General features: G+C 40.5%; 1 protein-coding gene across 3 annotated transcripts in view; it reads right to left on the bottom strand.

Annotated features, from left to right (window-relative positions):
• Positions 1–25,060, bottom strand: part of APOOL (apolipoprotein O like) — an 88,337-nt gene extending 63,277 nt beyond the window's left edge. For 2 of the 3 annotated variants that reach the window (XM_054470644.2, XM_063660699.1), the window contains exon 1: positions 24,967–25,060. In XM_054470644.2, coding sequence (XP_054326619.1) covers positions 24,967–24,981 — 15 coding nt within the window. In that variant the 5' untranslated portion in view covers positions 24,982–25,060. Of the gene's footprint in view, positions 1–18,931; positions 18,965–24,966 lie in introns of all 3 variants that reach the window. The other variant, XM_054470645.2, reaches the window with a different exon arrangement.
• Positions 25,061–25,312: the final 252 nt, after the last annotated feature.

Below are 25,312 nucleotides of genomic sequence, written 5' to 3'. Positions count from 1 at the left end.
AAAAATCAATCAGACCTACTATTTGGTAGCACAATAGTGTGACTAGAGTCAATAATAACTTGTTCATTTTAAAAGAACTTAAAGAGTGCAACTGGACTGCTTGTAACTCAAAGGATAAATGCTTGAGGGAATGGATACCCCATTCTCCATAATGTACTTATTTCACATTGCATGCCTACATCATAATATCTCATGTGTCCCATAAATATATACATGTACTATGTACCTACAAAACTTTTAAAAAGCATGAAAATAAAAAAGAGAGAGATTTGATTACAGAAGAGTATCATAGTGAGGCAGAATGTGTAGGATTTGCATAGCCATTATTGGCTTTCAAAATGGAAGAAGTCATCATGAGACTAGGAATGCTGATGGTCTCTAGCAAATACAAAAGGCAAAGAAATGGATTCTCCCCTAAAACTCCCAGAAGGAACACATGCCTGCCAACACCTTATTTTAGACTTATGACCTCCAGAACTGTGAGGAAACAAATTTTTGTTGTTTTTGGCCACTGAGGCTGTGGTAATCTGTTACAGCAGCTATAAAAACTTAATAGAAGTGTCAAACCACCAAGAATCATTTTTTAAAACAACTAAATGTAATTACCATAGGACTCAGCAATCATACTGCTGGGCATTTATACCAGTAAAATGAAATTTATATCCACAAAAAATCCTGTACACAATTGTTTGTAGCAGCTTTATTTGCAACAGCCCAAACTGGAAACATTCACTTGGTTCTTGAGTGGCAGTATGAAAAGCTTGATGAAACTTCTCCCTCGGGGAGACACCTATCAAACTAGTAAAAATTAGCAAGTTCTCTGAATATTGATCAAATCACTCACAACAAATTGAGATGCATTTATTCAACAAAATCTATAGAATTTGGTAAGAAGAGTGGGAGGCAATGGCATTCATGGCGACTTAAACCCTAACATATCAATAACTGAATTACATGTAAATTGTTTAAATATACTAATTAAGGCAGATATTGGCAGAGTGGATGAAAAATACTGACCCAAGCTATTCATCTAACAGAGCATTAGTATCCGGAACACATATCAGATAGCTGAGACTTCATGCTATATGGGAAAGAGACATCACAGTTAGTCCAGGAAAGCCACCAAACAAATAAGTGAACAAACATGCAACACCAATAACAAGTGTGAGGTGGGGTTGTGAAGTGTTATCAGAAACCAGAGTTGCTCCAATATATTATCTAAAATGTCTGTGATATAGTTTGGATATTTATCCCTTCCCAAATCACATGTTGAATATTAATCCCCGATATTGGAAGTGGGGCCTGGCGGTGGGAGGTGTTTGGCTCATGGTGGCAGATCCCTCATGGCTTGGTGCTGTCTTCACGACAGTGAGTTCGTGAAATCTTGTTTAAAAGTCTGTGGTACCTTCCCTTCTCCCTTTCTCCTTCCCTCCCCCCACTTCTCTTGCTTCTGCCATGTAAGATGCTTGCTCCAGCTTCACTTTCCACTATAATTAGAAGCTTCCTGAGAATCTTCACAGAAGCAGATGCCACCATGCTTCCTGTAAAGCCTGCAAAACTGTGAGCCAATTAAACCTCTTTTCTTTATAAATTACCCAGTGTCAGGTATTTCCTTATAGCAATGCCAGAATGCCTAACACAGAAAATTGGTATCAGGAGTGGGGCATTGCTATAAAGACACCTGAAAATTTGAAAGTGACTCTGCAACTGGGTAATGGACAGAGGTTGGAAAAGTGTGGAGGGCTCAGAAAATAGGAAGATGAGGGAAAGTCTGGAACTTCTTAGAGACTGGTTAAATGGTTTTGACCAAAATGCTGACAGTGATATGGACAATGAACTCTAGGCTGCTGAGGTCTGAGATGGAAACGAGGATATTTTGGGAATTGGAGAGAAGGTCAACCTTGCTATGCCTTAGTAAAGAACTTGGCTATATTGTGTCCATGCCCTAGGGATCTGATGACCTAGCGTATCCGATAGAAAAAAAAAAATTCTAAGTAGCAAAGCATTCAAGAAGTGATGTGGCTGCTTATAACAGCCCACACTGAGATGCAAGAACCAATAAATGACTTAAAGTTAGAAATTATATTTAAACAGAAGGCAGCATAAAAGTTTGAAATATTTGCAGCCTGGCCATGTGGCAGACAAAGAAAAAGCTTCTTCAAACAGGCTGCTGAGCAACCACCTGCTAGAGATAGTCATATAACTAAAAGGGAGCCAAGGACTAATATCCAAGACAATGGGGAAAAGGCCTTGAAGGTATTTCAAACACCTTTGCAGCGGCCCCTCCCATCACAGGCCCAGGGGCCTAGGAGGATAGAAGGGTTTTGTAGGCCAGGCTCAGGGCCCCATAGCCCTGCACAGCCTCAGAACACTGTTTCCCATATCCCAGCCATTCTAGCTCCAGCCATGGCCCAAAGGGGCCCTGGTAGAGTTCAGGCTACCACTCTGGAGAATGCAAGATATAAGCCTTGGTAGCTTCTATGTAGTGTTCAGCCTGTACGGGTGCAAAATCCAACAGTGATGAATACTTGGCAGTCTCTTCCCTGAGGATACATGAGGATATTGAGGATATATGAGAAAGCCTCGGTACTGAGGCAGGAGCCTACTGCAGAGGTGGAGCCCTCACAGAGAACCTCTACTATGGCAGTGCCAAGGGTTGGAGCCCCCACACACTATGGCAGTGCCAAGTGTTGGTCCCCAATAGAGCACTGCCTAGTGGAGCTGTGAGAAAGGGGATACCAACCTCCAGACCCCAGAATGGTAGATTCACCAGCTGCTTGCACCCTGCACCTAGAAAAGCTACAGTCATTCAAATCCAATCCATAAGAGCAGCCCTGGGGGATGAATCCTGCAAAGACACAGGGGCGGAGCTGCCCAAGGCCTTGGAAGCCCACCCTTTGCAGCAGTGTGCCCTGGGCATGGAACATAGAGTCAAAGGAGATTATTTTGGAGCTTTAAGATTTAATGACTGCCCTGCTGGGTGCTGAATGTACATGGGGCCTGTAGCCCATTTATTTTAGCTGATTTCTCCCTTTTGGAAAGAGAATGTTTACCTAATGCCTATACCCAACAAATAAAAAACCTGTTTTTTATCTGACAGGCTTATAGGTGGAAGGGACTTGCCTTGTCTCAGATAAGACTTTGGACTTTGCAATTTTGAGTTAACACTGGAAGGAGTTAAGACTTTTGGGGACTGTTGGGAAGGTACGATTGTATTTTGCAATGTGGGAAGGACATGAGATTTAGGAGGGGCCAGAGGTGGAATGATGTAATTTGGATATTTGTCCCTGCCCAAATCTCATGTTGAATTATAATCCCCAACGCTGAAGGTGAGACCTAGTGGGAGGTGTTTGCATTATGGTAGCAGATCCCTTATGGCTTGGTGTTGTCTTCATGACAGTGAGTGAGCTGTTGCGAGACCTGGTCATTTAAAACTGTGTGGAACCTCCCCTCCCCACATACTCTCTGTCTCTCTCTCTTGCCCTTTCTCTTGTCATGGGAGATGCCTACTCCCCCTTTTGTAGTCTGCCATGATTGGAGGCTTTGTGAGGCCTCCCCAGAAGCAGATGCCACCATGCTTCCTGTAAAGCCTAAACAATCGTGAGCCAATTAAACCTCTTTTGCTTATAAATTACCCAGTCTCAGGTATTTCTTTATAGCAATGCACAAATGGCCTAACACAGTCCAGTTTACAACAATGGTCTGTACCCATACCCATTCAGAGCTCTGTTTTGAAAGAGCTATTTCAAAGAGCTCACCAGCAGACTGGCAACTCTCATCTTTTCCAATTCCCTGCACTAAAAGAGATATTCCAGATGGATTTGACAGATGGTGAAAACTGGGAAATATGCTGCTTTCTCAGCCAAAGCTTCTGCCCCATAGAGGATTCAGAAAAGACGGCTGCTGGTGAAAAGTCCAGTTCCCTAGTCCCTCATAGCTCTGTGTGACTGAAGAGCTGGTCTAGGAGTTAAAACACCCATGTGGAATCTTGCATATCTCCCAACTTTATGGTGCAAAAGTGGTATCCCAGTTAGATATGGCAGGGGTTCTTCCCAGGGGAAAACTGGATCAAGTGTGAAAACTGGCAACACCCTAACTTTGCCAAGCAACTAGACTTTATCTGGATCAAACTGCAGGGCAATCTATGCTCTGGATTGTTATCGAAAACAACAGAACTAACAGCAATCAGTGGAGACTAAAAGTTTGGTATGATATAAATAGAAGCCAAGAGCCATTATTGGGGAGATCAGAAAAAGAGACAAAGAGAACTCCACAAATACCAGTCATCACTAGTGGCCCAGAATACTAGGCACATACCCAAGGCTGCATACTCCAAGGAATGCTTGAAGAGAAAAATGATTATCTAGTTTTTGGCTGAATATGAGGCAACCTCAAGCTCCTTGAACTGTGAAAGCACTCTCCAAGCCACAAACAGAATCAACAGTAAAGGGTAAACACCTTGCTGGTTTAAAATGCTTAATCACAACCTCTGGCCAACCACTGATCACTAAGCATGCTGACACAGAGGCAATCCCTAGAAATCTAGGCCTAAAGATAAAAACAGAAAAAAGGTATCTAGGCAGGGATACCTGAGACTTCATACCATGTTACAAATAGACTTCACAGAGTAAGTCCAAGAAAGTCACTAAACAAATAAGGGAACAAACAACAACAACAAGAAGCCTGGGGTGGGATGAAGGGTGCTATTGGAAACCAGAGTTGCTACAATATATTATCTAAAATGTCCCATTTACAACACAAAAATATAAAACATGCAAATAAACGGGAAGTTTTGACCCAATAGAAATTATCTTAGAGAAAATCCAGATGGATGCAGTGATATTCTCTTTCTTCTTATATTTTTGTCTTGAAAGCTATTTTGTCTAGTGGACTTACTCTGGACTCTACTCTGTTGCCTTAATCTGTGTGTATGTATTTATGCCAGTGCCAAGCTTTTTTATTATTATAGCGTTGGAATAGATTTTCAAATCATGCAATGTGATGCCTCTGGCTTTCTTCTTTTTGCCAATATTGTTCTGGCTGTTCGGAGTCTCTTCTGGTTGCATATGGATTTTAAGATTGTTTTTCTGTTTCTGGGGAAAGTGTCATTGAAATTTTGATAGGGGTTGCACTGAATATGTAGACTGTTTTGGGTAGTACAGACATTTTAATAATATGAATTCTCTCAATTCATAACCATGGGATAGCTTTCAATTTCTTTCTGTCTTCCATTTCATCAGTGTTTTAAAGTTTTCAGTGTGCAGATCTTTCACTTACTTGGCTAAATTTATTTCTAAGTATTTTTTATAGTAGCTATTTTAAAAGAAATAATTTTCTTGATTTTTTTGGATAGTTCACTGTTAGTATATAGAAACACTGATTTTGTATGCTGGTTTTGTATTCTTCAACTTTACTAAATTTATTTATTACTTTTAAAAGATTTTTGTGTAGTCTAGGGTTTTCTGTATATAAAGATCATGTTGTTTCAAACAGGGTCTTAGTCCTTTTGTGTTGTTATGAAGGAATATCTGAGACTGGGTAATTTATAAAGAAAAAACGTTTATTTGGCTCACGATTCAGCTGGCTGGAAGGCTAGATACATGGCAAGAGAGGAAGCAAGAGAGAGAGTGGAGGTCCCAGGCTCTTTGTAACCACCAGCTCTTGCAGGAAATATGGAGTGTAAACTCCCTCATTATAGTAAGGACTGCACCAAACCATTCATGGGGGATCTGGCCCTGTGGCCCAAACATCTACCATGAGGACCCACCTCCAACATTGGGAAACAAATTTCAATATGAGGTTTGGGGAAAAATACATCCAGATTATAGCATAAGCACAATTTAACTTCTTCCTTCTCAATTGAGATATGTTTTATTTCTTTCTCTTGCCTAATTGCTCTAGGTAGGACTTCCAGTACTATATTAAATAGAAATGGCAAGAGTGGGCATCCTTGTCTTGTGCTTGGTCTTAGAGGAAAAGCTTTTAGCTTTTCACCATTGAGTATGATGTTAAATGTAGGATTCTCATATATGGCCTTTACCATGTTTAGGTATATTCCTTGTATAACTAATTTTTGAAGTTTTTATCATCAAAGGATGTTGAATTTTGTCAAATGCCTTTTCTGCATCTATTGACATGATCATATGGCTTTTGTCCTTCCTTTTGTTAATGTCATATGTCACATTTATTGATCTGCATATTTTGAACCATCCTTCCATCCCTTGGATAAATCCCACTGATCAGGGTAAATGATTATTTTAATGTGCTATTGAGTTCAGTTTACTAGTATTTTGTTGAAGACTTTTGCATCTAAGTTCATCAGGAATACTGACCTGGAATTTTCTTTTCTTGTTGTATCCTTGTCTGGCTTTTGTATCATAGTAATGCTGGCCTTGTAAAATGCATTTGAAAGTATTGCCTGTTGTTCAGTTTTTGAAGAGTTTGAGAAGAACTGGTATTACGCCTTCTTTAAATGTTTGGTAGAATTCAGCAGTGAAGCCATCGTGTCCTCGGCTTTTCTTTGACAGACTTTTTACAAGTGACTCAATCTCCTTATCCATTAGCGCTCTGTTCAGATTTTCTATTTCTTTGTAATTCAGTCTTGGTAAATTGTATGTGTCCAGCAATTTATCAGTTTTTTTTCTAGGTTATCCAGTTTGTTGGCATATAATTGTTCACAGTAGTCTCAAGAGTTTTAGTATTTCTGTGGTATCATTTGTAACGTCTCTTCTTTCATTTCTGATTTGTCTTCTCTCTTTTTTAGAACTGAGTCTAGCTAAAGGTTTATCTATGTTACCTTTCCGCAAAAACCAACTCTTAGTTTCACTGATCTTTTATATTGTTTTTCTGGTTTCTATTTCATTTATTTGTGCTCTGATCTTTATTATTTCCTTCTTTCTGCTAACTTTGGGCTTAGTTTTTGTTTGTTTGTTTTTTTTTCCTAGCTTCTTGAGGTGTAACATTAGGTTTTATATTTGGAACCTGGAGCCTGAATCCACAGGAACTGGCCTGGCGCTGAGAGAGGCTTGGCACCTGGGACCACTGGGATGGACCTAGAACCTGGGTCTGGGTTGTCTTAGCATCTCAGTCCATAGGCTCTGTCCCAGTATTGGAGTGAGAATGGACCCTGGGTCTGCTGGAGTGGGCCTGAACTCTGGGTTCTCTAGAGCCTGGGGCCAGCATGGAGCTTGGTACTGTAGGGGCTGGTCTGAAGCCTAGGATTATGGCACTGGCCTGGTACCTGGAGCCACTGGAAATGGCCAGGATCCTAGGGCTGTGGAGACAGGCCTGGAGCCTGTGTCTGCTGGTGTTGGCTGGAGGCTGAGTGTATAGGTGCTTGTCTAGAGGCTAAGTCTGAAAGGACTGGCCTGGGTTCTGGGGCCAGCCTGGGTCCTGGGTATACATGGGTGTTCCCGGAGCCTGGGTCCATTGAGGCCAATCCACTAGCGGTATCTACTGGGACAGGCCTGGACCCTGGGTCTGCTGGGGCATGGGGCCACAGGGACTGGCCTAACACTGGGCAGGCCTAGAGCCTGTGTCTCTGAGTTCCTGCCTAGTGTCAGAGGCTAAGAGTGCTAAGGAGTGGACCTCAAGCCTATGGCCATGAGAACTGGCCCATTGCTGGGGACAATCCTGATCCTAGTGTCACTAGGGGTGGCCTTGCCCTGGGGTGGCTCTGGAGCCTAAAACTGCAAGGACCTGTCTGGGGCTGGGGATAGTCTAGAGCCCGGAGCTACCGATGTTGGCCTAGCACTAGGGAGGCCTGGAGCTTGGGGCTAGAGGTTCCTGCCTGATACCAGGGTGGGCTTTCAGGCTGTATCTGCAGGTATTAACTTGAACCTGGAGTAAAGGGGCTAGCCTGGTACTGAGCAGACCTGGAACCTGTATCCACACATGCTAGCCTGATGACTAAGGCTGCAGGAGCCAGCCTGGTGCTGGGGGTAGCCTAGAGCTTAGGACCACTAAGGTCAGCTCAACATTGAGGACAGTCCAGAACCTGAGGGTCCTGAGGTTGTCCTGACAGTAAAGCAGCCTGGAGACCAAGTCTGCTGCATAGGTCTGGAGCCTGGGGCTGTGGGATGCAGCCTGGTGCTAGAACAGGTGGGCTTAGAGGCTTAGTCCATAGATACTGACCTGGAGTCTGGAGCTGTGGGGGCCTACGCTGCATTGTGTTTTACTGAGACAAGCCTGTTGCTGGTGTCCAAGGCAAAGTCCGGTGTCCACTGACCTCTTTCTCTCCACACTACACTGCCTGGTGTTGAGGGAGGGGTGACATGGGCAATGTAAAACTGACCGTCCCTCCTGCCCTCATCAATGCATCTTTTCATAATTTTGTGCTACACCCAGGAGCTGTAATTTCTCACTTGGTTTCCTTAGCTCCTATAAAGGTCATTTCGTATATGGAGGGATCTTCGAATTGATGTTTCTGCAAGGGAATGACTGCTGGAGCTTCCTATTCTGCCATCTTGCTGATGCTTTTCTCTGAGTCAGGGTTTTGACGAGTCATATCATCATCACCGATCCTGCTGACAATGCCTCTGTTCAGCACCCCACCCCTAGGTCCGGAATCAGGGCTTTCACATGTCCTTACTGAGGATGCATTCCCACTACTCTGTGCCCTAGCCCATGGGTCTTGAGCCAGGGCTTTGATAACCATCACTGGGGTTACGCTGCCACTGCTCTAGACTCTACACTCTGGGGCTTAAGTCACAGCTATCACTGCTGTTTGCCCCACTCCCTGGGGCCTGAGTTTTGGCTACAACCAGCTACCCCTTGGGCCACACTACACTTGCACCATAGATCCACAGCCCAGTCCTCTTCTTGGTCCTGTCATTGCTGGATCTGTGTTACTGTTATATCCCTTCCCCATGAGGTCAAGTCATTGTGGAATGTCCTAGAGACCCACCCTGAACTCTGTAGATGATCTGCACAAGACCATGTCTTAATCACTGGCACTACTACCCCAGCAAGTACGTCTGTGCCCCAGTCCCCAAATGCCACAGCAGTTCTGTGCACACTTAACCACAGATCCTCACATCAGCTGCTACTCCAAATACCTGTGCCTTAAGCACTGGTACCACCATCACTGTCTTAGCCTCTTTGGGCTGCTATAACAAAATGCCTTAAGCTGGATTATTTATAAATTATAGAAATGTATTGCTTACAGTTCTGGAGGCTAGAAAGTCACATATCAAGGCAACAGAAGATACAGTCTCTAATGAGGGCTTGCTCTGTGTTTCAAAGATGGTAACTTCTTCCAGCATCCTTACATGGCAGAAGAAGTAAGTGCATTCCCTTCAGTCTCTATTATGGGGGCACTAATCCCATTTGTGAGGGCAGAGCCCTCATGACTTAATATCTTTCAGATAGGCCTCACTTATTAAAACTGTCACATACGGTATTAGTTTCCAACATATAAAATTGAAGGGAATGCCCACATTCAAACCATAGCAGCCACTGATCATGCGCCTGCCCCAATCCCAGCATCACCACAGCTGCGGTTGTGTGAATGCCAGCATGCCACAGCCAGTGCCAAGAGGAATAACCTTGGCTAGAATATCCCCCCATGAGAGAAAAGGAGTGCAGGAGGAACCCAGCAGCCACCACTACCAAAGACCACAAGAGCCCTAGCCACTATAGCCACCACAGACTGCACACATATAAACATAAGCCTGCCAGAAAAATGAAAACATCAAGGAAATATGATACCACTAAAGAAACACAGTAACTATGCAGTAAGTGATCTCAAAGAAACAGAGATCTATGTTATCTGAAAAAGAATTAAAAATAATTATTTTAAGGAAGATCAATGAGATACAAGAGAACACATACAGCTCAATGAACTCAGGAGAGTAATAAACAAAACAAGTTCAACAAAGAAACAGAAATTATCAAAAAGAACCAAACAAAAATTTTAGAACTGAAGAATATAATGAATGAAATAAAAATGTAAAAGAGAGCTTCAAACAGCAAACATGATCAAACAGAAGAAAGAATCTGCAAACTTGAAGGCAGATCTTATGAAATTATCCATTGAGAAGATAAAAAAAAAGAATGAAAAATAGTGAAGAAAACCTGAGGAACTTACGGGACACTATCAACTGAATCACTGATCACATTTGGATGTTTGTCCCCTTCAAATCTCATGTTGAAATGTCATCTCAAATTTGAAGGTGGGGCCCAGTGGGAGGTTACTGGATCATGGGAGCAGTCCCTCATAAATAACTTGGTGCTGTCCTCATAATTGTGAGTGAGTTTTTGCAAGATCTGGTTGTTTAAAATTTTGTGGCACCTCCCCACTTACTTTCTTGCTCCCACTCTCACCATATGACATACTGGCTCCTCATTGTCTTCTGGCATGATAGTTAGCTTCCTGAGGCCCTCACCATAAACATGTCAGCATCATGCTTCCTGTACAGCCTGCAGTACTGTAAGCCAAAAATAAAACCTCTTTTCACAAATTAGCTAGCTTCAGATATTCCTTTATAGCAATACAAAAATGGTCTAATACAATATAGATGCTAAAGTCCTCAACAAAATACTAGCAAACTAAATTCAACAGCACATTAAAAGACTCATTCATGGATGGGAGGAAAATAGCAAATAGGAAGCAGGGCTAACAAGCATCTCCCACTTGGACAGACAGAACAGTGTATGGAGACTCATACCATGAACTTTTGTTCCAAGAACCACTGCAGGAACATACCAGGAAAACCAAAAGAATTCACAGATCCTTTGATGGTAGTGGAGCGCTGCTGCAAATTCCATGAGATGGGTGAGTTCCCATAGTGAGAGAGGGTGAAAACCTGCCTCCAAACACACATTCCACTGGGGAATCTAAAAATCCAGATCACGGGAGAAGGATTTAACCTTGCCTAGAGCTGGAATAGATTTCAGGAGCCGCATGAAATATAAAGGTAAAAGCAGCAGTGGGGAAGGACCTTGTAGGCACTCAGAGTCTCCAGCTCAAGCCCAGGGAAGCCATCCCTAACTATATCTCACAGGGGCCCTCAGAGAAGACAGCCAGCAGAATTAGGGAGGGGTCAAAGGGTGAAAGAAACTTCCAACTGAATTTTGTAATAATTTTGACTGGGCACAAACATTCTTGAGCAGAATATAGGGGGTGAACGGGAACTGCTGCAAATACGAGCATAGGAATCACCAACATTGTGAGTACACAGAGAGGGAAGAGGGCCTGAAAGCCATGCTTGTGTTCTTAGCAAGGCAAATTATGGCCCAGGGCAGGTCTGAGCTCTGTGCACAGGCTGCCTGGATCTAAACTGTTAGCAGGGCACTGCAGAATCAAGATTGGCCTCGCCAAATGCATGGGAGCTGGGTGAGTCCTTTCACTACTGGCTATATTCCAAATCCCTGGAGAACTATACTGCGCAGCAGAGGCAGCCATAATCCCCTCTGGAACATAACCCCATTGGCCTGAGAACCACCCCCCTCAACCCCTAAAGAGGCCTATGCAAGCCCCGTGCAAGAAGAGTCTAAGCTCAGATCCACCTAATAACCCTGCCCCCACGTGGTGGTATTTTCCAACCTGCCCTGGTAACCAAGTACAAAAGACATGAACTCTTGGGAGCTTTATGGCCCTGCCCATTACCTGAGAAAACAGAACACTTCCTCTGGCAAACTTAGGGCAAGCTTATATCTCACTGCTGCTACCACAGCTGGTGTTATCTTGAATGTGTTACCTCCTGACTGGAGGCCAATTACCTCAGGCCATTACAGCAACCCATGACAGAATAACCCTGCTCCTAAGAAGGGGGAGAGCACCACGTCAGGTGATCACCCCATGGGATAAAAGAATCTGAACAGCAGGACTTGAGTTCTAGATCTTTCTGTTGGTGGGTAGTTTCTCACAGCAGAGACACAATTGCAATGCTGGGCACAGTAGAGAAAGTCTACACCTATACCCCAACAGGCAGGCAGCCTCTGTGATCATAAAAGGTCTTGGAGAAGGGGACCTTGTTCCCCCCGGCACTCCACTGAAGACACAGCAGGGGCTTCCCCAACAGGAACGCAGCCTAGAGGAATGTATAGACAGACTTGCTGGAACAATCCAGGGTGAGTGTATCCCCATAAGAGGAGCACACTCCAGGTTCAGGCCAGCAAGAGAGGCAGAGTCACAATTCCTCCCTACCTGGAAGATCAACATTCCTATACATGAAAAGATGTGCCTGTATGATCCAAGTAGCTGAAACACAAAGACAGGAGTGAGGCTATGATGTGAATAACTTTCCTGCTGGCCTGGCAGGGGAGCTGAGGTAGCTCCTACTCTTCACTCTGATAAAACCTCAGTAGATCTCACTGAGAGCTCCCCCAGCAACCCTCATCAAGGTTGGGACCTTGGCCCACAGTTGGGCATTATAAGGTTGGTGCAAAAGTAATTGAGGTTTTTGCCATCAATGGCAAAAACCTCAATTACTTTTGCACCAACCCTATCTTAGCCACAAGTGGTGACTATCCAGGGATACTTTCCCTATTAGACTGAAGACTGAATCATCAATTTAGTAAATAAAAAAATGGAAAAAATTAAGTAAATAAATAAATTGTATGCCATGAGAGAATGAGACAACCTTCAAAAGATCCCTGCCATTCCAACTCCATAGGAGACAGTGAACTCACCCACACACCACAAATATAACTACTACAACCAGCATCAGGGAAAGCCAGCACACAAAGGCTCTCTTTAAAACTAAGGATCTCATACAGAGTCATCACCCCTGCAAGCACAAAGAACCAAATTAGGCTAAAATAAACATTAAAGTCTGGGCCAGGCATGGTGGCTCATGCCGGTAATCCCAGCACTTTGGGAGGCCGAGGCGGGTGGATCACCTGAGGTCAGGAGTTTGAGACCAGCCTGGCCAACATGGTGAAACCCCATCTCTAATAAAAATACAAAATTAGCCGTGCATGGTGGCACACACCTATAATCCCAGCTACTCGGGAGGCTGAGGCAGAAGAATCACTTAAACCAGGGAGGCGGAGGTTGCAGTGAACAGAGATCACGCCATTGCACTCCAGCCTGGGCCACAAGAGTGAAACTCCATCTCATAAATAAATAAATAAATATTAAAGTCTGATCCTTAAGAAGGAAAAAGAGAAATTTAAAATAAAAAAGAAGTCCAATCAAAAAAAGATTCAAGAACAATTTTAAGAAATAGTCTACATAAATGAGAAGAAACCAGAAAAGTAATTCTGGTAATGACAATACAGGGTTCTATAACACCCCCAAATAATCACACCAGCTCCCGAGCAGTGGATCCAAACCAAGAAGAAATCTCTGAATTGCCAGATAAAGACTTTAGAAGGCTGATTATTAAACTACTCAAGGAGATACCACAGAAAGGTGAAAAAGACCTTAGATAATTTTTTTAAAAAATACAGGATATGAATGAAACGTTTTCCATAGAAATAGGTATCATAAAGAAAAACCAATCACAACTTCTGGAAATGAAAGACATGCTTAGTGAAATATAAAATATAGTGGAAATTTTCAAAAATAGACTAGAACCAGTAGAAGAAAGAATTTCAGAGCTCGAAGACAAGGCTTTCGAATTAACCCAATCAAAAAAAGACAAGGAAAAAGTAATCTAAAAAAATGAACAAAGCTTCCAATAAACTGAGGATTATGTTAAATGGGCAAATCTAAGAATAATTGGTGTTCCTGAGGAAGAAGACAAATCTAAAAGTTTGGAAAACTCGTTTGAAGGAATAATTGAGAAAAAATTCCCTGGTCTTGCTAGAGATCTAGACATCCAACTAAAAGAAGCTCAAAGAACTTCTGGGAAATTCATCACAAAAAAGATCATCACCTAGACACACAGTCATCGGGTTATCTAAACTCAAGGTGAAGGAAAGAATCTTAAGAGCTGTGAGACAAAAGCATCAGGTAAACTATAAAGAAAAACCTATCAGACTAACAGCAAATTTCCTAGCAGAAACTTTATAGCCAGAAGGAATTGGGGTCCTATCTTTAACCTCCTTAAATAAAATAATTGTCAGACAGTAATTTTGTTTCCAGCAAACCTAAACTTCATAAATAAAGGAGAGATAAAGTCGTTTCCAGACAAAAAAAAAAAAAAAAAAATGCTGAGAATTTGCCACTACCAAGCCAGCACTACAAGAACTGCTAAAAGCAGTTCTAAATCTTGAAAGAAAACCTCAAAATACACCAAAATACAGCCAACTAAAAGCATAAATCTCACAAGGCCTATAAAACAATAATGCAATTTTAAAAAAGGTATTCAGGCAACAACTAGCATGATAAATAGAACAGTACCTCACGTCTCAATACTAACGCTGATAGTAAATGGCCTAAATGCTCCACTTAAAGAATGGCAGAATGAATAAAAATCCACCAACCAAGTAATTGCTGAGACTCACTTAACACATAAGGACTCACATATACTTAAGGTAAAGGGGTGGAAAAAGATAGTCCATGCAAACGGACACCAAAAGTGAGCAGGAGTAGCTACTCTTATATCAGAAAAAACACACTTTAAAATAACAAGTTTAAAAAGACAAAGAGGGATATTATACAGTGATAAGAGGACTACTCCAACAGGAAAATATCACAGTCCTAAACACATATGTACCTAACACGGGAGCTCCAAAATTCATAGAACAATTACTACTAGACCTAAGAAATGAGATAGACAGCAACACAATAATAGTAGGGGACTTCAATACTACACTGACAGCACTAGACAGGTCATCAAGACAGAAAGTCAACAAAGAAACAATGGATTTAAACTACATCCTAGAACAAATGGACTTAGATATTTACAGAACTTACTACCCCAAAACTGCAGAATATACATTCTTTTCATCAGGACATGGAACACTCTCTAAGACAGACCACATGATAGGACACAAAACACTCCTGAATAAATTTAAGAAAATCAAAATCATATTAAGCATCTTTTCAGACCACTGTAGAATAAAACTGAAATCAACTCCAAAGGGAACCCTCAAAACTATACAAATACATGTAAATTAAATAATCTACTACTGAATGATCTTTGGGCCAACAATGAAATCAAGATGGAAATTTAAAAAGTCTTTCACCTGAATAACAGTAACACAACTTATCAAAACCTCTGGGATACAGCAAAAGTAGTGCTAAGAGGAAAGTTCATGGCATTAAATGCCTACATCAAGAAGTGTAAAAGAGCCCAAATATTGACAATCAAATATCACACCTCTAGGAACTGGAGAAACAAGGTCAAACTAAACCTAAAGCTAGAAGAAAAGAAATAACAAAATCAGAGCAGGACCAAATAAAATTGAAAAAAAAAAATACAACAGATAAATAAAACAAAGATCTGTTTATTTGAAATGATTAAGAAAACTGATTGACCATTAGAGAGATTAAAGAAGAGAGAATATCCAAATTAGCTCACATAGAAATGAAAAGGGAGATATTACAACTGATACTACAGAAATGCAAAAGATCATTGAAGGCTACTATGAACACCTTTGTGCACACAAACTAGAAAACCTAGAATAGATGGATACATTCCTGGAAATATACAATCCTCCTAGATTAAATAAGGAAGAAACAGAAACTGAACAGACCAATAGCGAAATCAAAACAGTAATTTAAAAACTGCCAACAAAAAGATTCCAGGACCAGATGGATTCACAGCTAAACTGCATCAGATATTCAAAGAAGAATTGGTACCAATCCTACTGAAACTATTACAAAAAATAAAGAAAGAGGGAGTCCTCCCTAGATCATTCTATGAAACCAATATTACCCAAATATCAAAACCAGGAAAGGACATAACAAAAAAAAGAAAACTACAGACCAATATCCCTGATGAACATAGATGCAAAAATCCTCAACAAAATACTAGCTAACTGAATCCAAACAGCATATCAAAAAGATGAGCAAGTGGGTTTCATACCAGGGATGCAGGGATGGTTTAACATACAGAAGTCAATAAATGTGATACATCACATAAATGGAATTAAAACTAAAAATCATAAGATCATAAGATCACCTCAACAGAAGCAGAAAAAGCATTTGAAAAACTCCTGGCTCCCTTCATGATAAAAACCTTCTGCAAAACTGGCATAGAAGGGACAGATCTCAAGGTAATAAAAGCCATTTATGACAAACCCACAGCCAATATCATACTAAATGGGGAAAAATTGAAAGCATTCCAATGAGAACTGAAACAAGACAAGGATAACCACTGTCACCACTTCTATTCAACATGATACTGGAAGTCCTAGCCAAAGAAATCAGACAAGAGAAAGAAATAAAGGGCACCCAAATCAGAAAAGAGGAAGTCAAACCACTGCTGTTCACCAATGATATGACAGTATACCTAGAAAAGTCTAAGAACTCATCCAAAAAGCTCCTAGATCTAACAAATAATTCAGTAAAGTCTCAGGTTACAAAATCAATGTACACAAATCAGTAGGACTGCTATACACCAACAATGACCAAGCTGAGAATCAAATCAATAATTCAATCCCTTTTACGACAGCTGCAAAACAGAAACAAAAAAATAAACAAACAAAAAAAACCTCAGGAGGTGGAAGATCTCTACAAGAAAACTATAAAACACTACTGAAAGAAATTATAGATGACACAAACAAATGCAATCATATCCCATGCTCGTGGATGGGTACAATCAATATTGTGAAAATGACCACACTGCCAAAAGTGATCTACGGATTCAATACAATTCACATAAAATATCATCATCATTCTCCACAGAACTAGAAGAAAACAATCCTTAAATTCATATGGAACCAAAAAAGAGCCCACATAGCTGAAGTAATAGTAAGCAAAAAGAACAAATCTGAAGGCATCGTATTACCCAACTTCAAACTATACAACAAACTAGGCTACAGTTATCAAAACATGGTACTGGTATAAAAGTAGGCACGTAGACCAATGGAACACAGTAGAGAACCAAGAAATAAAGCCAAATACTTAACAGCCAATTGATGTTAGGCAAAGCAAATAAAAACAGAGTGGGAAAAGCACACACACCCTGTTCAACAAATCGTGTTGGAATAACTGGCAAGCCACATGTAGAAGAATTAAACTGGATCCTAATCTCTCACCTTATACAAAAATCAACTCAAGATGGATCAAAGACTTAAATCTAAGACCTGAAACCATAAAAATTCCAGAAGATAACATCAGAAAAACTCTTCTGGACATTGGCTTAGGCAAAGAGTAGTTCATGACCAAGAACCCAAAAGCAAATTCAACAAAAACAAAAATAAATAGATGGGACCTAATTAAACTAAAAAGCTTCTACACAGCAAACACAATAGCAGAGAAAACAGACAACCGACAGAGTGGGAGAAAAGACTCACAAACTATGCATCTGACAAAGGACTAATATCCAGTATCTACAAGGAACTCAAACAAATCAAGAAAAGAACAAATAATTGCATCAAAAAGTAGGCGAAGGTCATGAATAGACAATTCTCAAAATATGCAAATGTCCAACAAACATATGAAAAAATGCTTAACATCACTAATTATCAGGGAAATGGAAATTAAAACCACAATGCGATACCATCTTACTCCTGCAAGAATGGCCATAATTAAAAATAAAAAAATAATAGATGTTGGTGTGGATGTGGTGAAAAGGGAACACTTTTACACTGCTGGTGGGAATGTAAGCTAGTACAACCACTATGGAAAACAGTATGGAGATTCCTTAAAGAACTAAAAGTAGAACTACTATTTGATCCAGCAACCCCACTACAGGGTATTTACCCAAAGAAAAAAAGTCATTATATAAAAAAGTCACTTGCACATGCATGTTTACAGCAGTACAATTTACAATTGTGAAAATATGTAACCAACCCAAATGCCCATCAACCAATGAGTAGATCAAGAAAATGTGGTATGTATACAACATGGAATACTACTCAGACATAAAAAGAAACAAAATAATGGCATTTGCAGCAACCCAGATGCAGTTGGAGAACATTATTCCAAGCGAAGTAACTCAGGTATTGAAAACCAACTATCATGTTTTCACTAGTAAGTGGGGGCTAAGCTATGAGGATGCAAAGGCATAAAAATAAGATAATGCACTTTGGGGACTTGGGAATACTGGGAGGGGGTAAGGGACAAAATACTGCACACTGGAGACAGTGTAAACTGCTCAGGTGACAGGTGCACCAAAATCTCAGTAATCACCACTAAAGAACTCATCCATCTAACCTAAAACCACCTGTTCCTGAAAAACTATTAAAATTTTTTTAAATGGGCAAAATATCTGAACAGATACTTCATCAAAGATACACAGATGGCAAATAAGCATATGAAAAGATGCTTAACAGCATGTCATTGGAGAATTACAAATTAAAACAACAATGAGATACCACTGTATACCTACTAGCAGGGTGCAAATCTGAAACACTGACGATGGTAAATGCTGGGGAGAACATGGAGAAACAGGAAGTCTCATTCATTGCTAGTAGGAATGCAAAATGGTACAGCCACTTAGAATAGCTTGACAGCACTATTCACAATAGCAAAGATATGGAATCAACCCAAATGTTCACCAATAACAGATTGGATTAAAAAAAATTGGTACATATACACCATGGAATACTATGCAGCCATAAAAAGAAATGAGATCATATCTTCCATCACGAACATGGATGGAGCTGTAGGCTATTATCTTTAGCAAGTAAACGCAGAAACAGAAAACCAAATACCACATGTTCTTACTTATAAGTGGGAGCTAAATGATGAGAACTTAAATGATGAGAGCTTAAATGATGAGAACTTACAAACACAAAGAAGGAAACCACAGACACTGAGAGTAACGAGTGGGAGCAAGGAGAGGAGCAGAAAAGATAACTATTGGGTAATAAGCTTAACAGCTGGGTGATGAAATAATCTGCACAACAAATGCCCGTGATACGAGTTTACCTGTGTAACAAATCTTCACATGTACACCTGAACCTAAAATAGAAGTTGAAAAAAAAGTAAATAAATAAATAAAAGTAAAAGGCTCATTCACCATGATCAATAAGTTTTATCCCAGAGGTGCAAGGATGGTTCAACATATCCAAATCAATAAACATGATACACCACATTAAGAGAATGAAAGACAAAAACAACACGATCATTTCAATGAATGTGGAAAAAGCATTTGGCAAAATTCAACATCCTTTTGTGATAAAAACTCTCAACAAATTAATTATCCAAGGTATGTACCTCAATATAATAAAAGCCATATATGATAAGGCCACAACTAATATCATACCCAATGGTGAAAAGCTAAAAGCTTTTCCTCTAAGATCAGGAACAAGTCTCTTGCCACTTCTATTTAACATAGCACTGGAAGTTCTAGTCAAAGCAATTAGGCAAGAGAAAGAAATGAAAGACATACAAATTGGAAAAGAAGTAAAATTGTCTCTTTTCCCAGATTACATGATATTATACATAGAAGATCTTAAATACGCCACCAAAAAGCTGTTAGAACTAATAAATAAACTCAGGGAACTGCAGGATACAAAGTCAACATACAAAAAAGCAGTTACATTTCTATACACTATCGAAGATGACCTACCCAAAAAAGAAAGAAAGAAAGAAATCCCATTTAAAATAGCATCAGAAAGAATAAAACACTTGAGAATAAACTTAACCCAAGAGGTCAAAGAGCTGTATATTGAAAACTATCAAACCATAATGGACAAAACTGAAGATACAAATGAATGGCAAGATATCCTGTGTTCATGAACTGGAAGAATTAATGTCGTCAAAATATCCATACTACCCAAAGCAATCCACAGATTCAATTCTAGTGGCATTTTTCACAGACATAGAAAAAATAAACAATTGCAAAATTTGTATGGAATCACAAAAGACTCTGAATAGCCAAAGTAGGTGTACAACCAAAGCAAATGAAATCAGCAATTGCAAAGATAACTGCACTCCCATATTCATTGCAGTATTATTCGCAATAGCCAAAACATGAAAACAACCTAAGTGTCTAATCGAAGTGTCTGCCAATAGATCAACGGATGAAGAAACTGTGGTAGACACACACACACACACACACACACACACACACACAACGGGTTATCATTCAACCACAAAAAAAAGAAAGAAATCCTGTCATTTGCAACAACATGGATAACCCTCAAGGGTACTATGCTGAGTAAAGTAAGTCAGACAGAGAAAGACAAACTCTGCCTGATTTTATTTGTACGTGGAATTTTAAGAAGTTGAACTTACTGAACTAGAGAGTAGAATGGTGGTTCCCACAGGCAAAGGTAAAGGAAAGGTGAGAGGTTGGGAGGTTGGCCAAAGGGCACAAACTTTCAACGACAGGTAAGTTCAAGGGATATAATACACAGCATGGTGAAGTGATACATATAAACTAATTTGATTCTGGTAATCATTCCACAAAATATATGTATATCAAATCATCACACTGCACACCTTAAAATCAAACAATTTTATTTGTCAGTTATACCTCAATAAAGCTGGGGAAAAAAAAAGAAAAAAAAAATACATAAACCCAGAGGGTCTTATAGCTACCTATTCCCTGGGGACATCTTGAATTTATCATTCCCTAGAACTTCTTAATAGCTAAAATCATAAATTCAGCAAGCTTTTCTCTGAGTACAACCTCCTATCATTACAGTTTCGATTTCCTTACTGATCTACTTCAGTTCTTACAGGTAAAGTTACCTACCTTAGAAGACTTTTAGTGAGAATTAAATGAAATAATGAGTATCAACAGCTTAGCACAGTAACTGATACACAGTAAGTCCTCAATAAATCATAGACAAATTTTGATTTTAAGTATTCATTAAAAACAAATTATCTGCCAATACCCAAATTGTTCTCAAACTCACTCTCAACCTCTGGCATTAAATGAAACTTGGCTTTTTTTTGACACTACTATTATACATTCCTCCCAATCCACTTAATTGAAGGCCAGACCCCCAGCAATTGCCCCTGATTCCAGAAGACCCGAGAGATCAGCACAGTCCTTGCTTCTCAAGCACCATGATCTCCACAAATCTTAGCCATTTCTAACACAGTTACCCTACCTTGCAATTATTAGAAATCGTTTCACCTTCAAGATCCTAAATGCTTGAAATTTCCCTCATTAAAATAGAATGCTCTTTCAACTCTCCTACTCTTTTTGAACTAGTTCTTCTTTCTCACTATGGCCATAAATCTTCTAGTACCCTAGTCCATCACTTCAATCTTCTTCTTTGTCTCCTTATCCACAGTGGATGACTATTTGGATAAATTCCCTAGATCTTCTATCATTCTCACTTTGATAACACTCAGCACTTGAGCAACCCCACTGTCTCCTCTTTCCCTCCTATGCTATGAGCACTGCTGGAGAAAGTCACTACTAGAGCCAACATTAGCCAGGCCCTCACTTCTCAGCAATTATTAATATTTTATTCAATGTCTACTGATACTTTACTGAATTTCCTAAAGCACCTTTTCCAAGCCTATCCCATTCTTAAACTCCTAAAGGCACATTTTCCGCTCTCAGCAGATGACCTTCCACCCAGAAGATACAGACCTCCAATGTGAGCTCCCACCTCTACTTCCCCTGTTCTTCGAAATCACTTTGTATCTTCACCTTCTATCTCGACCAACTCTGGCCTTTGAAGCAAAGTGTGTCTCCTCTTTGCAAGGTTAATCCCTCCACTTGTTCTCTTGATTTTACCACTTTCTTACAAAGTATGGTTAAGAGTCCAGGTTCAGGACTCACACCATGTGATTTCAGATCCAGCTCTACCACTTTACTCCTGTGTGACCTTGGAGTTACTCAACCTTTTTAAGCTTCTGTTTCCCTACCTGTAAAAAGTGATTAATAACAGTTCCTACTCATAGGGCCAATGTGAAACATAAATGAGAGAATCCACATAAAGTGCTTAGCAAAATTCCTAGGCACATAGTCAATATTCAATAACATAATAGCTGTAAATACTATTATCTTTCCCTCTAGATACCTCCTGGTACATTTTCCCTTGTCTCCAAAGTAGCTCAAGTCTTCTGTCTCCTGTTTTGTTTTTAGTTTTTTTTTCTTTTAATTAAGAAACCTTTTCTGTAGTATCCCATTGTATGATTGGATCATAGTTTATTTAACGAGATGTCTATTGATGGCTGTTTAGATTGACCCATGTTTTTACTCATAAACAATCTTGCAGGGAATCTCCTCTTACACAGCTTACCTAATGCATTTGGTGAATGAATATTCTCATTCATGGAGTCAAACTTGGTAACTATATTGTTGTATTTTGAATATTAGTGATTTAGTAGATTTTAGCAGAAAATATTTTAATGAAACTTAATGGCTAAATAAAAAAAAAAAAAGGACACCTTTTCTGGAATTTGCTACCCTCATTCCAAGATTTTGTTCCTTCTTTTCACCACCAAACTTCTCTAAAGAGTAATGTATAACTCCTTTCCAGAGGAAGCAAGGAGTAGTGGAAAGACTTTGGAGATAAATATACTGTTTGAACCTAGTTCTTCCACTTAGTGGTTGTATGACCTGGAGCAAGCAGTTTTTCTAAGCCTCCGTTTTTTCATCTGTAAAATGGATATATTATCCACTTCTTAGGGTCATCAGGAGGATTAAACTAAAATAATATATGTAAATCATCTGGCCAAAGTAGGTGCTAAATGAATGCCAGTTCTCCATCCCTTATTCTTTTCCTAACCCCGTACAATCTTGGTTGTTCCTCTACCACTCTATTTATCTCTTTAGCTCACTTCAGCTCTTATTAGCATGGTTTTGAATAATCTGACTTCTCTAAACCTTAATTTTCATGTGTAAAATGGTAATACCCACCACATAAAGTTGTCTTGAGAATTAGTGAATTAACACATGTAACGTGTTTTAGCATAGTGCCTGGCCTGGAGTAAGCACTTAATAAATGATAATCGCAGCAACTTATTAATGGTGAAATCAAAGGACTGGTCAACTCTCTTCTTCTCTAAGTTTCAATGAAAACACACTATTCTGGTTTGCTTTTTGCCACTGACCATTCCTTCTGTCTCTGCATCTTCTCCATGAAGCCTCTCTTTACTCTCTTCAAACCAAGTGTGAGCTCTCTCTCCTTTTGAGCCTCAGAGCACTTTGTACTTCTCTTGAGGTAAGAAACTTCCCTTACTCTGAATCACAGTCATTTGTGTTATATCTCCACCACTTAATCACTTTTGTCCTCATTGCCTGGCACTTTATTCATGTAGAACATGTTGACTACCTAATATACATCAGACCTGTGCTAGGTACTACGGATACAAAGGTTAATATAATTACTGTCTTCAAGGAGCTTATAGTTTAGGTAGCTAGAACAGACAAGTAGTCTATATGTGCAGTGGAATAAATGCTTGGTTAAGAGTGTGCCCAGAGTCCTCTGGGAGCACAGACAAGAGTTATTTAAAATAGACTGGCGAAGACCGGGCGCGGTGGCTCACGCCTGTAATCCCAGTACTTTGGGAGGCCCAGGCGGGTGCATCATGAGGTCAGGAGTTCGAGACCAGCGTGACCAACATGGTGAAACCCCGTCTCGACTAAAACATAAAAATAAAAACAACTAGCCGGGCATGGTTGGCATGCGCCTGTAGTCCCAGCTACTCAGGAGGCTGAGGCAGGAGAATCGCTTGAACCTGGGAGGTGGAGGTTTCAGTGAGCTGAGATCGCGCCACTGCACTCAAGCCTGGGAGACAGAGAGAGATTCCGTCTCAAAAATCAAAAATCAAAAATAAAATAAAATAGACTGGGGAGATCAAGGGCACTATTAAACAAGGCATTTTTGTGTTTTGCATATGGGGAGGCTGTACACAAATAGCTGTTGAATGAATGAATGAACTATAAATACAACTAGATAAGCATGGGAAAAGGCACTTTAGGCCCAGAGAAAGAGCACGTAAAAAAGCATGGAGGGATCAAGCAAGTAGCTCAGTATCAACAGGAGGAGGGTTCCTGAGTGACAAGAGATGAGGCTGGAAAGTCTAGGTAAAATCAGACGTTCTAGACGTAAGAGTATGGCCTGACCCCAGAGGGGAGATGATGACATGCCCATAAAGTTTTTTAAATGCGGGGGGAGGCAAAAATCAAATTTGCATTTTGGTAGATGTACTTTGGCAACACAGAGGAAAACAGATTACATGAGAGCCAGGCTTGAGGTAGCAAGTTCAGGTACGAGGTTGTTCAAAGAACTCAGATGAAGTATGAGAACCAGAACTGTAGACGCTGCCAACTTAAACTTCAGAGGAACTGAATTATTCATACTGTATCTCCTGCAAGCCTAACAGAATATTTTACAATTAAAACCCACTACGTAAATATCTGTAGACTACCATTATTAAACACTACTTAGGGAACTGCAGCAAGCTGCCAGCTGAGTCACTCACTGTACACGGACTACCAAGTAAAGGCACATTTTCCAAGCGTAAAACTCGAAGGGAACAGGTTATTCGAGCAGAGAGCAACAACACTATGTGTAAACCAGCGCACTGCTGAAAGACTATGGGACCTCTCTATCCTGGTCAGTTTCACCCCAAATGTTTCAACAAAGTCCTTCCATAGGGTCATGAGGCCTTGCCCTGTGCGCCGAGACAAATGCCAAGTTTATATATATATATTTTTTTCTCTTTATTGCAGCTGAAGACCGAAACGTCTACTGCGGCTCGTCGCCTGGCCAGCCATTTTCACCCAGCCGTTTCCCAGTTTGTACTGTGCCACTGTGTAAATCGACAACCACAGGGGATTGAGGGAGCAGCGTCCCAGGCTGATAAAACCCTAATGGGGAAAGGCAGGTGTCTTGAGGCTTCAAACGATAAAGACTGCAATTATCTCAAAACCCACCTCCACCCCGCCCCTTGTTCCGGGGCTCCTTCAGAAGTTAGTAGGATCCCTTTTACAGTTACCGGGATACTATCGGCACCCACAGAAATTAAGCAAGTTCGTTTTCGCTTACCCTGATGGCCGCCATGTCTACAACCCTTTCGGCCAAGGTTTTCAGACGGAGAGCGGAGAGGGACAAATCAGTTCGACTAGGCTTCCCTTACGACAGCCCCACCCTGTTACGCCCCTTGCCTGCCAGTTACCGCCTTTTCTCCGCCCTCCTCCAGCTGCCTTGGCAACTGCTGCGGTTTCGGTCAGCTGTCTTCTGGAGAAACTGTTCACCCCTGTGGTTGACCCTCCCGGTCCCAGATAAAGCCTTCCAGAACATTATCCATAGTCCAGTTGGGAGTTATTTTCCTGGGTGCAGAACTTTTAATTATTTTGTTTCAGGCATATGTGATATGTCTAGATAAGGACTT

This window comes from Pongo pygmaeus, chromosome X (assembly GCF_028885625.2).
Source record: "Pongo pygmaeus isolate AG05252 chromosome X, NHGRI_mPonPyg2-v2.0_pri, whole genome shotgun sequence".
NCBI lineage: Eukaryota > Metazoa > Chordata > Mammalia > Primates > Hominidae > Pongo > Pongo pygmaeus.
Note: the sequence above shows the minus strand (reverse complement) of the source record. Positions and strands in the feature narration are given on the sequence as shown.